This window comes from Tiliqua scincoides, chromosome 2 (genome assembly GCF_035046505.1).
Source record: "Tiliqua scincoides isolate rTilSci1 chromosome 2, rTilSci1.hap2, whole genome shotgun sequence".
Lineage (NCBI taxonomy): Eukaryota > Metazoa > Chordata > Lepidosauria > Squamata > Scincidae > Tiliqua > Tiliqua scincoides.
The window spans coordinates 249,949,177-249,965,323 of record NC_089822.1 but is presented as its reverse complement, the minus strand read 5'-3'; the positions used below and the strand labels follow the sequence as shown (position 1 = coordinate 249,965,323).

Below are 16,147 nucleotides of genomic sequence, written 5' to 3'. Positions count from 1 at the left end.
TTCAGCAGTAGTGTCATTAGGGTTTGGTTGGCAATGTGGTCTCCCATCCAAGTACTAACCAGGCCTGACCCTGCTTAGCTTCCAAGATCAGACAAGATTGGGCATGTGCAGGGTAACGTTTGTGTCACCTAGTGCGGGAGACCACCACCTTCTCCCTATGATGGACCTCCTCCTATATAGTGGGCAGAGCAATGCTCAAGCAGTGGGCTTGGTGATGTGTCATTGTCCTGCCCTGCTGGGGTTGTTTTTTTTTTTTTTTTTGCTATAACATTTGATAGAATACAGATATTTAAATGTGGTTTGTTTCATTGCATTCTGCATGAAATTACACATCAACTGACACATAACATGATGGCATTATTCAAAAATACCAAGATTTAAAATTTTTTGGCCAGTAGTGGTGTCATACACGCCCCCCCCCCCGTGCATGTCACTTGGTGTGGCCCGCACCCACAGTAAAGCCACTGCACTCCTGGCCTGGTGCTGTTACATGACTCTTTCGCCAAAAAAAGAAAATCTGAGCTTGATTTAAAAATATAGACACAGAATGTAAATGCAAATATTCATCTTTGCGCATGTTGATTTCTATAATTCCGATCAAGATCAGTGTTGCACAAAAACATAACAAACTTAATACATAAACTTGTACATAGAATACAAGTAAACTAGTGTTCAAGTGTACATAGTATTCGAGTACATGAACCTGAATAGTGTTCGTATGAAACAGATGTTTTCCTTTAGTATTAGACAACATATGTTTCTCTTAATTTTGGCTGTTTTAAAGGCACTAAATATTGTCCAAAATGTTCATACTTTAAATCGGCCTACAGATTTTAATTTAGAATCAATTCAGAATTGACTACACAGTATGCTTTACAAGAATCTTGGCACAAGCTTTGTGTTTACACAAAGCTATAGCTCCAGAGTCAGAGACAGTAGCTGACAAAAACTAGAAATGTCATTTTTGTACGTATGCTATTCAAGCTCATTAGACTGACATACCAGGACAAAATCTCACTGGTAAAGTCTCAGCTCAGTTCCTGGCCAGACCCAGAGCCAAGGCAGAACTTTCTCCTGACAGAAAGTAGTGGGTGAAAAGAGGTAGATCAAAGCTGCTGTATCGGCATCAAAAAATGCCACTTGGTTCTCTTCATAGTCCAGAAATACTCGAACCCTCTTGGGACAGCTGCTCAAGGACAGGTTGGTAACAGGATAGGTAAGAGCTTCATAGTGGTCTCCATATTGCTGTAGAGCCCAGATTTGTTCCTCTGGGCTAGGGGTGATCTCTCCTTTCCTTCTGACAGATTCCTTGGCAAAACCCACAGCCCAGTAACTCCCACTTCCTACTTCAATCTCCCAGTAATGTCTCCCTGATGTGAATGCCTGGTAGCCCAGCACACAGGGATAAGTGTCAAATCTCTCAGGATTGTCAGGTACATCTTGCCATAGGTCTCCTAGTCTCACACTCTTGTGATCTGCTGATAGGATGAGGAAGGGGTTTGCTGTCTCAGGATCCAAAGTCACGTTCACTGGAAGGGAAGAGTATGGAAAGGATAAAAGCACCGCGGACACTCGCCTATAAGTCCACCCCACAGATAAGTCAAGGGCAGGTTTTGAGCCAACAATCATGGAATTTTCTATGACCCTTGGATAAGTTGGGGGTCAAACTTAGGGGCGTGTCTGACTATAGATTTTACCGGAGGCCAGATCCTGAAAAATAACCTACCACTAATTGTTACCTAAGAACTATAGTCTCTAATTTATTAAAAACATAATAAAAGTTCATAAGATACATTTTTATTCTTTTTTAAATTCTGGTCTTCACCACTTTTTTGTAAACACTTTCAGAGTAAGTGCACTGTAAACAAACCACTGTAAACAGTGTAAACCACTGTAAACAGTGGTTCCCAACCTGGTATTCATGTACTCCCAGGGACACTCAACAGGACCTGTAGGGGTACTTGAAAAAGAATGGAATAATGGCAGAAAAAGGCAGGTCTTGCTCCAGAATGCTTTGCAGGGCCAGCAAGGCAGGAAGGAAGGTAGCTAGTTGATGCTGAAAGGCCCACCAATAGCTAGTTTTTGGTCATCAATTCATGTATGCACCAGTGATTCAAAACCAGCTCAGTAAAAAAGCTGAAACATAATATGGAAAGTGATCAATCAATCAATCAATCAATCAATCAATCAATCAATCAATCAATCAACAGTATTTATATACCGCTTTTCAACTAAAAGTTCACAAAGCGGTTTACAGAGAAAAATCAAATAATCAAATAACAAAAAATCAGCCAGAATTTCTCAGCACACTTCTGGTGCAAAACACTGCAAAGGCAGAGTCTTCTGTTCTTCACACAGATTAAAAGAGAAAACACTGTGATGAATACATGAAGTTTTCATATGGGGGAGTTTCCTATGAAGTTTCATATGGGGGGGGTTTTCATATGGGGGAGATGAGGGCTTGTATTATTAATTACAAACATTTTGCTAATAGGAAGGGTACAATTTATGGAAATAGGCTGCCAGGGGATATGCAAGTGAAAAAGATTGAACCATGAATCAAATCCACCTTTAAGGTGTCTGGTGTGTTAAGCCAGAAGCTCTACGTACAACATACAACCCATAACACATAACTGGGAGTGTGTAATTCAATTCACAGTAGAGAGATGCAGCTGCATATATTTGCAAGCCTTTTTACTCTGAAGTAGACCCACTGTTTTCCATGGGTGTTATTCTTAAGTAATGGTGCACTGAATTGTAGCCTGGGAAGGAGGGTCCCATCCTGGTGTTTCAAAAAACAGACCTGCTTTGCAAGCATTTGCCAAGTAGAACCAGGCTGCAGCAGAAGGAAGGAGATTAAAAGGTTAACTTTGGCTGGAATTTCCCAGTTGCCGTAGAAAGGATCTCTGCCCTGCCTGCCTGGTGCCTGCCTGCTGCTTGAGAAACTTGGCATCTGCCTGTCTGCCGCTTGAGAAAGGAAACTGTTCAGAGTGGAAAGGCTCTGCCCTCTGATTGACCCGGAGATCAGGCCAAGTGAGAATTGGAGCTTGATTACTTGGCAAAAATTTCAGGTACTATAGGTGAGTATCTACGGTATATGTTGTAGGCACTGCTGGTCATTGCAAGGAAAATCTTTTACCTATAAAGCTATGCAGAAAGGTTAAAAGTCAAAGTAAAACTTTTTATGGGGATGCCACCAAAAATGGCTTTCCCTTGCCAAGCCACCACTGCCATGGCCAGAATGCATGCACCGACTGACCTCTGTTGCCTATCTTTTTCAGCTCAGTATAGGGCAATTCAAACAATCTTCTGCCTTTCCGGACTTCCGGTTTATCTTCTGACAAAAGTGTGCCTTCCTGTTCACGTGACAGCACAGCTAGGAAAGGGCATAAAAAATTAGATTTCACAAGCTAATGTGCTCAGGCCATTGGTTTCAAATGTATACATTCCTGCATACTATTTACATTGTTATCTGCTGAGGAACTGCTGTGCACCTGCCCAGAACCTTTGCATGTTATAGAACAGCTGGAGAATGTTCTATGGCAGGGCTGCTCAAACTCCAGCCCAGGAGCAAAATCCAGGGTTCGACAAATCTGTCTGCCTGGTGAGCAGTTCTGCCCAGGCAACTTTCAAAGTCCTCCTCATTCGGAGGGCAGGGACACTCTGGGCAGTCGCATCTGCCCAGACGTCCTGTTGTGCGGCCTTCTGGGAGGCCGGAGGAGGAACGAGGAGGACTTTGAACGAGGAGGACTTTGTGCGATGCCTGGGCAAAAAGCTCGGATGCAGTCCGGATGGGGGATCGCATTCCAGGCACACATTTAGCAGTTGTGACTTGGAGCACCACTGTTCTACAGGCTTGGTTTTCAACTCAAAGCTTGGACCTGCAAGTTGTTGTGTCTTGACCTAAGCTGAGTCACAGCAGCAGCATCACCATCCTATTTCTTTCAGGTTTAAGAGAAAGATGCAAAGACAATGACCAGATGTAAAAATAGGCAGGTCACCTGTACCTATAGTAGTATGGGAGAGGGGGGAATTTCAGCAGATGCAGCTTTTTTGCCTAACACAAGTTCATCTACTGGGCAACAATTAAAAATACAGCGGCCCTGAATCAACTCTTCTAGGACATGTGCTCAGTTCATGTGGCACAGTGGCCATTGGGATCATTGTTGCCTCATGCCTTGAGAGCTCCCCTGTTTAATTCAAGGCAGGAACTTTTCTTATTTGTAGCTCATCACCTTAAACCACAATCCTATGCATACTTACCTAGTAGTGTGGTACTGTGCAAGCATCATACTGAATCGTAGTTTAATTGTGGGTCTGAACGATGCTTCTGAGCATTGGCTTGCAAACAAGGGAAGAAATGTTTAACTTCCAGTTCTACTTTAAAACAAACCAGGATGTGGTGTGACGTCGGAGCCCAGAAGATCTTGGTTTGTTCTAGGCCAGATCCAGGAAGTTTAACACTTCTTCTTGTAATGCATGAGAAGGAGCACATGTACCTAATGGGAATGTTGTGTGTAACCAGGATTAAACCATGGTTCCATGTAGTCTCTAAACAGAGTCACTGCGATTTACTTCTGCGTATCTCGTCTGATCTCGGAAGCTAAGCAGGGTCAGGCCTGGTTAGTACTTGGATGGGAGACCGCCTGGGATTACCGGGTGCTGCAGGCTTATACCATAGTCTTTCGAGACTGAAGGTTGCCAACCAGGACAGTATGGCTAAGCCTGTACACTGCACCAGTTCCCAGCAAAAGCCTGTAATGCTGCATTGTACCCAACACACACTGCTATCATCCCTATGATGTACTCACAAGTGGACATAGGAAGCTGCCTTATATTGTTGGACCATGAGGTCATTCAGTCCTACAGAATCTACCGTGACTGCAGCATTCCCTTTGAAACCAGATGTGTTCGGCTTTATTTGCTGTGGCCCCTTGATTCCCAAAAGAGTTCCATCCTACCTACTGGGAACAACTAGTGGCCCAGCTTCTCTCAATTTCCCAGGAACAAGACTCCTCTATTTCTGCTACCCGAATACCTTTCAGCGTCTTTAGAGTATCTTCTAGATGCTTGTTCCTCTCAGAAAATGTATTTAGTCTCTCCTCTAAGTCAGGCAAAGATTCCACTGGCTTCTGGGTATTCAGACTCTTGCATCTGGAAGTGGAGAAAAGGCTGAAATCATAGGCTTTCCTAGCATGGGACTTAGGGCCCAATCCTGTCCAGTGTTCCAACACTGATGCAGCTGCAATGCAGCCCTGAGTTAAGGTAACAGATGTTCCCTTTGTGACTCAACCCCCCACCGCAGAATGCAGTGTGCTCTACTTTGTCATAGTTGCATCAGTGCTGGAAAGTTGGATATGATTGTTCCAGACCATATATTTAATATGATAATGAGCCAGTGATAACCTAAGGTCATCAGTGGTTCTTTGGTAGCTCACTGTGCTTATGCAAATGATACATTATGCAGATGTTGACAAATAAATGGCAACCTAGGAAACAATGCAGTGAGGAAGCAAGTGGAGACTCCCTCCCCAAGGAGGGCCTGACCCCTCCTACCACAACTTCCCCCAACAGTAACATCACTAGGGTTGGCATCCCCTGGTGCAGGAGGCCAGTGTGTCACCCCTATGATGGACCTCCTCCCATGCAGTGGGTGGGGCAATGCCCCGGCTGGTGGTGTGGTGATGTACCACTTTGCTAGCGACACCACTGCTCGCCAAACACAGGCAGTGAGGAGTCTCTTTCTCCTTCCCTTCCTCTGACCTTCTCACTGTATCATGTCCCACCAACCAGATCCTGCCCAGTAGGGACATGTTCAGAGAGGAAGGTAGACTCAATGGGATTTCTGCACCCCACTGTGAACCCTGCAGTCTCAGCTGTTGTGGAAGACCCCATGACAGCCTCCAGTACAGCATATCCCAAAGGGGACTTTGGGATACCAGACCAAGAAGACAGAAATTAAGAGCTATGAGATGGTGTCACAGAGGAAATGTTTCAACAACCTATTCAATCTGCTGGCTGACTCTTCTCAGTGTAATTTGTTCCTAAGCCACTTAGATCGAACAGACAATCTATGTACAGCTGTTTCGCTCATGAAATGTTTTCAGTACATGAAGCTCCCTTATACCGAGTCATCTATTAGTCTAGGTCACTGCTGTCTACATTGGCTGGCAGTGGCTCTCCAGGGTTTCAGGCAGGGTTTTTTTCAACCCTGCCTGGAGATGTGTAGCGCTGAACTTGAAACCTTCTCCATGGAAAGCTGGGTGCCCGACTACTGAGCAATTATTATTTATTATTATTTTATTAATTTATATCCCACCTTTCTGCCCCATGGGCACACAAGGCGGCTTACAACAATTAAAAATACGCAGTTAACAATTAAAAACAATAATAAAAAACAATTTTCAAATAATTAAAAGCTAAAAAAACAAACCCCGTGGATTCTAATAAAAGGTGAAAGAAAAGCCAGCCATCCAGTCAACATTTAAAAGCTTTTTGAAATAAAAAGGTCTTCAGTCCACGCCGAAATATTAGCAATGAGGGAGCTGTTCTTAATTCTCCCCCTTGCTCGGTGCTGAACAAAAGTATTGATCCATTAGAAAATATCCAGAAAGAACATTTGGGCCAGTTGGAAAGTCACAAAGAAGTTACAAGCTTCAGTGCACATCAACTGTTCTTCATGTGAAGAAAACAAGAAATGGGGTGGGGAGGAAAAATGTGGTGGAAAAGCCCCCAAGCTGGAGGAGATATAATGCGGACATTATTTGGTTAGACTATGCTAGATACCAAACAAATCTCAGGCTGCACCAAAGGTTCCTGGGAAAAAGCCATGGCTGGTTTCCCTTTAAAAATATAAATGCTAGCAAGTCTATCTCTAGATACTTAAATGAACCAGCCGCCCACTCTAGCTTTGGTTCTCAAGCAAGGAATTGTCCCCTTTAGGTTGGCTGTGCAGGGCAAATTAAGAGGAGCAAAGAGGAATCCCATACCTGCTTAAGGTGTGTTTGAGGTTCTAAAAATGGGAAAGAAAACAGAAAGTGAGATCAATTAATCAAAACCATTTTTGCCACAATTCTCTCGATCATCGCTTTTTCAGATATTTCATTTGTAGAAGAATGAAGCATTACCATTTTCCAGAAATCTTCAGGTTTAACCTCCTAGCACTTACTTCCAGCTGAAAACAGGATTTGCATGCACTTAAAGCATTTGTTCATGATTATCAGTTGTGTGAGTCTTACCTGCTATTTCTCCCAGCTTTTTCTAATTAAAAAAGGATTTTCATTATGTCATATTCATCTCCAAATAGGGACAATACTTCTCACTTGATAAAACCAACAGAAATGCTCAAAAATGGAAAACAATGGCTCAAGACACCCGCCTCATAGAATCAGAATTGGAAGGGACCTAAAAGGTCATTTAGTCCAACCCCTGCATCCCACCAAAATGGAATGCATTTTCATTCCTTGCTGCTCAGAGAAATTTAAGTACTAGAATACCCAACTTACAGCATTGCATGTCTACTCAGAAGTCCTATTGGGTTCAATGACACTTAGGGCGCAATCCTAACCCACTTTCCAGCACTGGCATAGCTGTGCCAGTGGGATGTATGCTGCATCCTGCAGTTGGGTGTCACTCATGGAGGCCTCCTCAAAGTAAGGGAATGTTTGTTCCCTTACCTCAGAGCTGCATTGCCCTTATGTCAGTGCTGGAAAATGGGTTAGGATTGTGGCCTTATTCGCAGGTAAGTGTGCATAGGACTGCAGTCTTATTAAAGAACTTCACCTGTAAGAATTCGCTCATTGGCTGCTTCTGCTTCTCTTCTATTTCAGCAATGAGGTCGCTGAGGTTGGAAATTTCCTCAGAGAGTCTAAAAATGATTATCTTCTCCTCTTTCATCACCTCCTTCTGCAGCTGCTCCAGCCTGGCCAAGAGAAGTTGTTCTTGATCCTCTAGAAATTGACGGAGCTGCTCAAATTCAGACATAATCCTCTTGCTTTCATTGTCTAACCTTTCCTGTAACAAGCAGATAAAATAGGGAATGGGTAGGAGGGCAGAGAGTTTCATAGCATTGTCACTAGGCTCTTCTGGGACCCACAAAGAATCGCATTATCAGTGCAAGAAATGGTTCCCTGATTTTGTAGATATGTATTTATGATCAAAAGTTAAGAACATAAGAACATAAGAACAGCCCCACTGGATCAGGCCATAGGCCCATCTAGTCCAGCTTCCTGTATCTCACAGCGGCCCACCAAATGCCCCAGGGAGCACACCAGATAACAAGAGACCTCATTCTGGTGCTCTCCCCTACATCTGGCATTCTGACTTAACCCATTCCTAAAATCAGGAGGTTGCGCATACACATCATGGCTTGTACCCCATAATGGATTTTTCCTCCAGAAACTCGTCCAATCCCCTTTTAAAGGCGTCTAGGCTAGACGCCAGCACCACATCCTGTGGCAAGGAGTTCCACAGACCGACCACGCGCTGAGTAAAGAAATATTTTCTTTTGTCTGTCCTAACCCGCCCAACACTCAATTTTAGTGGATGTCCCCTGGTTCTGGTATTATGTGAGAGTGTAAAGAGCATCTCCCTATCCACTCTGTCCATCCCCTGCATAATTTTGTATGTCTCAATCATGTCCCCCCTCAAGCGTCTCTTTTCTAGGCTGAAGAGGCCCAAACGCCGTAGCCTTTCCTCATAAGGAAGGTGCCCCAGCCCCGTAATCATCTTAGTCGCTCTCTTTTGCACCTTTTCCATTTCCACTATGTCTTTTTTGAGATGCGGCGACCAGAACTGGACACAATACTCCAGGTGTGGCCTTACCATCGATTTGTACAACGGCATTATAATACTAACCGTTTTGTTCTCAATACCCTTCCTAATGATCCCAAGCATAGAATTGGCCTTCTTCACTGCCACCGCACATTGGGTCGACACTTTCATCGACCTGTCCACCACCACCCCAAGATCTCTCTCCTGATCTGTCACAGACAGCTCAGAACCCATCAGCCTATATCTAAAGTTTTGATTTTTTGCCCCAATGTGCATGACTTTACACTTACTGACATTGAAGCGCATCTGCCATTTTGCTGCCCATTCTGCCAGTCTGGAGAGATCCTTCTGGAGCTCCTCACAATCACTTCTGGTCTTTACCACTCGGAAAAGTTTGGTGTCGTCTGCAAACTTAGCCACTTCACTGCTCAACCCTGTCTCCAGGTCATTTATGAAGAGGTTGAAAAGCACCGGTCCCAGGACAGATCCTTGGGGCACACCGCTTTTCACCTCTCGCCATTGTGAAAATTGCCCATTGACACCCACTCTCTGCTTCCTGGCCTCCAACCAGTTCTCAATCCACGAGAGGACCTGTCCTCTAATTCCCTGACTGTGGAGTTTTTTCAGTAGCCTTTGGTGAGGGACCGTGTCAAACGCCTTCTGAAAGTCCAGATATATAATGTCCATGGGTTCTCCCACATCCACATGCCTGTTGACCTTTTCAAAGAATTCTATAAGGTTTGTGAGGCAAGACTTACCCTTACAGAAGCCATGCTGACTCTCCCTCAGCAAGGCCTGTTCGTCTATGTGTTTTGTTTTAAACAAGAAAGTTTTAAAAAAGAAATCTGCCAGTATTGGACATAAGTTCTAAGTCTCCACCAGGTGAGGGTATGATGTTCAGCTCTGCAGGATATATATATATATACATCCTGCATGCATATTTATCTCCTAACTTACTGCCTTATTTTTTTTTCTTTAAGAAAACTTTTCTAAGGTGTAAAACTGCTGAAGGGATTTTGCAGGGGGGGGGGAGTATTTGGTGACATCTTGAAGGAGGAGCCAATCAGTATCACACACAACTGGCTTCTACTTCCAACTTGCAGAACCCTTTTCATATCTTCCAAGGCAGTGGTTCTCAAACTTTTAGCACCGAGACCCACTTTTTAGAATGAGAATCTGTCAGGACTCGAAAGAAGTGATGTCAGGATTGGAAGTGACATCATCAAGCAGGAAAATTTTTAACAGTCCTTGGCTGCAATCCTACCCACACTTACCTAGGAGTAAGTCCCATTGGCTATCATTGTTCAAAGAATATACATAATCGCCTGTTTAAAAGTACAGATCTGTAACATTTCCCCAAATGCAGTCATATAACATGGTAGCATCAAGTCTGATACATTACAAATAAAATATTGAAATGAATGGGGACCCACCTGAAATTGGCTTGCAACCCACCTAGTGGGTCCTGACCCACAGTTTGAGAAACACTGTATCAAGGTATATCTGCTCACAAATAAACAGCAAACCGCTTCCCCAATTTCTTCCTAGTACTCCTATTAAAACACAGATGTTCCACCTAGACTGGGATCTGTTGCTTGTTTAAGTAGGTACTCAACCAGTTAGTCAACTGCCTGTTGCAAAGTTGTTAAGGACACCAGAAGTTTGTCACGGAAAAAACATACAGCAGTAGACAGCCCTAGCCAATCTCCCTTCTGGAAGCTGGTATCTTACCAGACATTGCCTGTGTCTCTTCTCTTCACCCACTTTCAGCGCCTGGAGGTCTTCTCTCTCTTGCTTCCAAATCTGCAGTTGCCTCTGAAATTGTTCCTTTTTAAACAAATAATTTACTGAAAAGGGATTTAGGGGATTTGCAAGGAGAGAAAAGAATATTGCCACTATGTCGTTTCAATACCATTTTCCAGTGTTCAGGACTGGCCGCAGGAGCGGTGGGGCCCAATGCAATGCAGTTGCACAGGGGTCTCTCCTACTCACCAACCAGCCACAGTGACCCCTGCACTAATGGTGCCACGGATGAAGCGCAGCACCTGGAAATAGTTGGCACTGATGTGATGTCATCAACTGCTTCCAGGAGGCCCATTTTAGACACAGGGGTGGGTGGGTAGGCACACACAGCACTCCGCTCGCCATGCCTCAGATTGGACAATTTCATGCTGGGGCTGCAGCAACACAACACCCCTCCAGCATGGGGCCCGATCCAACCTAATTGTCCTAAGGCCAGCCCTGCAAGTATTCAGTGTTTCTTTTCTCACAGAGCCACAAACCACTAAGCCTTAGGTGAAGAGAACATCACTTGCCAGGCTCTGGAGTATGCCTGATCTCATCTGATCTCAGAAGCTAAGCACGGTCAGGCCTGGTTAATACTTGGATGGGAGACCGCCAGGGAATACCAGGTGCTGTAGGCTTATACCAGGGGTCGGCAACCTTAAACATTCAAAGAGCCATTTAGACCCGTTTTCCGGAGAAAAGAAAACCTTGGGAGCCACAAAAGCCTCTTGACATCTAAAATGAAGATAACACTGCTTATATAGTTTTTTTACCTTTATGCTATGTATAAAAAAACTATAGTGTGTTAAAATCAATGGGATTTCATTTGACTCCAAAGTGGAGTCAGGGGAGGGAAAAAAAACTGACAGATGCTGCTTTGCGCTGAATCGAAGCAATGGGAAGACTTATGCAGGCTTACTCAGAAGTAAGCGCCTCTCTGATTTCCATGGGGCTTCCTCCTTAGTCAGTGTGTGTAGTATTAGGATCGCATCCTCCACCCTCAGACTTCTTTTGGGAAATCTGCCTTGTCAGTTTCAGAGAGACTGACTTCCATGCTCAGGCGCACTGACCAGGAGAGAAATCGCACAAAGGCCAGAGGGGCTGATTCCAGAGTTGGCTCCCAATCCTAAGCATGCCTACTCAGAAGTAAGTCCCATTCAGTTCAATGGGGTTTACTCCCAGGAAAGTGTGCACTCCCTGCAGGCGCACTCCAGGGAGCTCCAGGGTCGGTCACCCCATCTCTTCTGCAGTGGGGGGGGGCAACATTAAGGCAAAGGGTGTCACGAAGCCTGCCAGACTCAGAGGGATGGAGCTGAAGGTTCCCCCTGCCTGCTCTGTGCCAGGGGGGGAACGGTGCCAGGGTGAGAAGAGCCCAGCCTGGGCGCAGGGGAGGTGCACGCGCACCTCGGACTGAGCACTCCAAGTTGCGGGAGGGGTCGGAGGAGGCTTCGGAGCGCAGCTTATCTGCCTCGGAAATGCCTTTGTATTTTTACATAGTAATTAGTTTAGCAAAGGGGGTGACAGAGAGGCACTCTGTCACCCCCTTTGCCACTTTCACCCACCCTTCCCTGCTGAGCCCATGCGCCACCAGCTCTCCCTGCCCGGCCACAGGGGTCCCTGCAAAGCGCCCCCCGCACCTGCCACCAACGGCCCTGTCCCATGGTTCAGCCCCCTACCCGCTGCAGGGAGAAGGAAGGAAGGGCTCAGGGAAGAGGTGCCCGGCTGCCCCCTGCGCCTGCTCGCAGAGCCTATGCGCGGCCGCGCCAGCGCTGCCAGCTCTCCCTGCCCGGCCACAGGGGTCCCTGCAAAGCGCCCCCCGCGCCCGCCACCAGCGGCCCTGTCCAGCGCCGTTGCCCCTGCCTACCGAAGAAGCTGCTGTGGGCGAGGGCGGCGCCCCAACCCTGCACTCACCAGCAGCCAGCGCCCGCAACACATCGCGCCAGAGAGAGGCGCCCTCGGGGCTGGGCTGGCTAGGCGGCGGCCACGGGGAAGGCGCCCCACTTCCAGCCCCCACTTGGGAGCCGCAGCAGACCGCTGAAAGAGCCGCATGTGGCTCTAAAAACACAGGTTGCAGACCCCAGGCTTATACCATAGTCTTTCGAGACTGAAGGTTGCCAACCATATATGGAGTGAGCTTCATTGCTGAATGGGCATTTTAGTTGACAGAGGAGAGAGGAGACAGCCTACTACATCCAAACTCAGCACTGGCCACTGTATCCTCATGAGACCATTTTGTGGGGAGAGGGAGGAAGAGGACAGGTGCTCTCAAATCCAGAGACTTGCATCTCTTACACTTGGTTTTAGAGAAAATTAATGCTAACTGTAGATTTTCTAAGAGGAGAGCAATCCAACAGATGCACTTAAAGGTTTTTATTAAAATGTTGCTGTTCATGGTAAACCCTATTTGTTGCTCTGGATTTGTTAAGTCACAAAACATGCTTAAATTTGTAATTTATTTTTTGAATTGTATGCTTTTAAACATTGGATCGATGTTATCGAGTAGTACAGTATTATAAGCTGCCTTCGGCTTTTGTAAAGGCAGGGTATCAATGTTAAATATACAGGCTAGTTTTGGAACAAGATCATAAAGAGTTCTTGTTCTGAATGTGTGAAAGGAAGACTGCATAACCATGTAAGAGCACATGTAGCCATTTAGAAGAGAGAGAAAAAGGACAGTGGATGGCTCTCTTCCTCTCAGCAATGCCCATCATTCAAAAATATAGGTTGGGCATCCTTTATCCCAGCAATTTTCAGCCACTGTACCGTGGCACACTGGTGCGCCGTGGATGATCTGCAGGTGTGCCGTGGGAGTTTGGGGAGGATCATTTGTAGTAGGGCCACTGGGGGATGTGAGCCCTCACAGTCAGTGCAGTGTGCCTTGTCAAAGGTCCAAAAACTGATGGTGTGCCTTGTCAGTGTGCCATGAGATAAAAAAGATTGAAAATTGCTGCTTTATCCATACTGTTTGGGACCAGAAGTGTTTTGGATTTTTCTGTATTTTGGAATCCTTACATGCACACAATGAGGGAGCTTGGGGTTAGGGCTCAAGTCTTAACAAAATTCATTTATGTTTTATATACCCCTTATATACATAGCCTGAAGGTAATTTTATACAAAATTTTAATAATTTTGTGCATGAAAAAAGGTTTATGCATGAAACACAGTTTGTGATTTTCTTTGGGCAAAAAAGTTTTAAAAAAGTCATGTTTGGGCTCAAAAAAAGTCCATATTTTGAAATTTGCAAAATTCTGAGCGTGCTGTATTTCTTTTGAACTTTCTCTTGGGAGTGAAGTTATCAGAAATTGGTTGGCATCAGAGCTACCCGAAGACCAAACTGATGGATCCATCTAACCTGATACCACCAGGAAGCCACGAGCAAGACATGAAGGCAAAACTCTCTCCTGCCATCACTTCCCAGTAACTGTTGAAGATGCCTCTGAATATGGAGATTCTGTGCAGGAGTTGCAAATAAGAGCCAGCCAACAGACTTATCCTCCATGAATTTGCCTAATCCCTTTCTAAATTCATCTATAAAAACATAAGATCATTTCCTCATTCCACTGGCCTGTGTAGGACAAAACCTGAGGTTTTCAGCTTCTGGGAACCAACTTGTTTGCTCACAAGTCCTGCCTGTTACACACCCACCATGGAATGCCAGCACATTGCAGAGGATTCTGGGGCATGTTCTAGAGCAGCGTTTCTCAACCAGTGGTCCTTGTACCGCCGGTGGTACGTCAGGTAGTGTCTGCTGTTACATGCGGGACCCCCAGACCCTCTCCACCTTGCAGTGAAACCAACAATGCAATGAAACAAGCAGTGGTAGGAGGCTCAACTTGGCAGGCACAGCTCCAGAATGCTCAGAAAAGCCCTCCTGTCAGCCCTGAGCCTCTTACCTGTGTTTCTTGTGTTGCATCTGGCCTCCCAGTCCAGAAGATAACTGGTGATGACATCACCAGTTACTTCAGGTGGTGCTTCCAATAGGTGGACGATGTGAAGTGGTACAGCAGGGGACAATGCTGAGAAACGCTGGCCTAGAGGACCTGTTATGGAGGCAGAGCTCAGACTGAGCCTCTTGGGTCTTGCTGTTCTCCCTAAGCTGAGAAACCGCAAAGACGTATTGCCAGGGGAGGACACTCTACCTTGTAATCCTGAGCTGCCTCCTCCACAGGAATCACCCGGTGGTGCCGATGCTCCTTGGAGATCTGGCACACCAGACAGATGGGGATTTTATCATCCTTACAGAAGACTTTCTGGAGTTCCAAGTGTCTCCTGCATACACGTTCTTCTGCCAGCATTTTGGTGGCCTCCAGATTCAGGCATTTGGCTATCTCCACGATTCTTGCCAGGTGCTGATTCTCTGTGGAGGTTCTTAGCTGGCTGCTTTCCCCACACTGGGGGCAGGATATGTTTTTGTCCAGTTCTCCCCAGTGCTCAGTGATGCAGGCTTGGCAGAAACTGTGTCCACAGTGTACGAACACAGGATCTTGGAAATACTCCAGGCAGATGGGACATGAAGCTTCCTTTTTCAGTTTTCCTACGAGAGAGTTGGCATCCATGACTTTCTCTGCCAGGAGCCCAAAAGAAGGTTTCACTTTCCTCTCTCCGCCCAAACTGCCACTGATTGACCCATTCTCTCCCTGATTGGCTGAGATGACAGGCTGTGTAGGAGACAGCATTTTCCTGCAGGCTGCAATGAGGAAGTTGGACTGATGTTTACCTATTCCACACTGAGAACAGCATGGGGTTTAATAGTGAGGCCTGGCTCAGTAGCTGTTTTTAATGGCTCAGGAAGGAGCAACCTTACACAGAATACACTGGTCTCTTGTACTGTTTACTCTAGCCAGGGTGGTGTAGTGGTTTGGAAGATGGACTTAGACCTGGAGGATCCAGGTTCAAATTCCCCCTTAGCCACAAAGCTTCCTGGTTGACCTTGGGCCAGTCACTTTCTCTCAGCCTCACCTACCTCACAGGGTTGTTGTGAGGACAAGAAAGAGGGGAGGAGCAGCTGTGTAAATCGCCCTGAGCTCTTTGGAGAAAGGGCGGTATAAAAATGTGAAAAACAAACAAATAAATAAATAATACTCCAGGGGTTCTCAAGGTTTTAGCACCGGGACCCACTGCTTAGAATGAGAATCTGTCAGGACCCACTGGAAGTGATGTCATGACCAGAAATGACATCCTCAAACAGGAAAATTTTTAACAATCCTAGGCTGCAATCCTACCCACACTTAGGCAGGAGTAAGTCCCATTTACTATCATTGTTGATATACACAGTAGCCTGTTTAAAGTACAGATGTGTCACATTTCCCCAAATGCAGTCACATACCATGGTAGCATCAAGTCTATTAAAAGTAAAATATTGAAATGAATGGGGACCCACCTGGAACTGGCTCATGACCCACTTAGTGCATCCTGACCCACAGTTTGAGAAACACTGGTCTACTCTGAGCAGGAAGGCCTCACCAAGCCCTGCCATCTGAATTTTTTGGGGTGATGAGTCTGGGGCAGGGGCTACTGCTGCAGGAACCTTGAGGCCTTAGACGTGCAAAACCTGCAGCCAGCTGTGTCCCTTCCCCTTTGTGGGAACATG

At 45.8% G+C, this 16,147-nt stretch overlaps 1 protein-coding gene across 1 annotated transcript; it reads right to left on the bottom strand.

Annotated features, from left to right (window-relative positions):
- Positions 1–578: 578 nt before the first annotated feature.
- On the bottom strand, positions 579–15,113 carry LOC136641873 (zinc finger protein RFP-like). The gene is made up of 7 exons (XM_066617961.1): positions 14,697–15,113; positions 10,504–10,599; positions 7,783–8,013; positions 6,990–7,012; positions 5,039–5,154; positions 3,260–3,376; positions 579–1,529 (listed from the first exon to the last, which is right to left on the bottom strand). The coding sequence occupies exons 1-7, from the start codon at positions 15,111–15,113 to the stop codon at positions 1,015–1,017; spliced, it is 1,515 nt and encodes a 504-aa protein (XP_066474058.1). The 3' UTR covers positions 579–1,014.
- Positions 15,114–16,147: the final 1,034 nt, after the last annotated feature.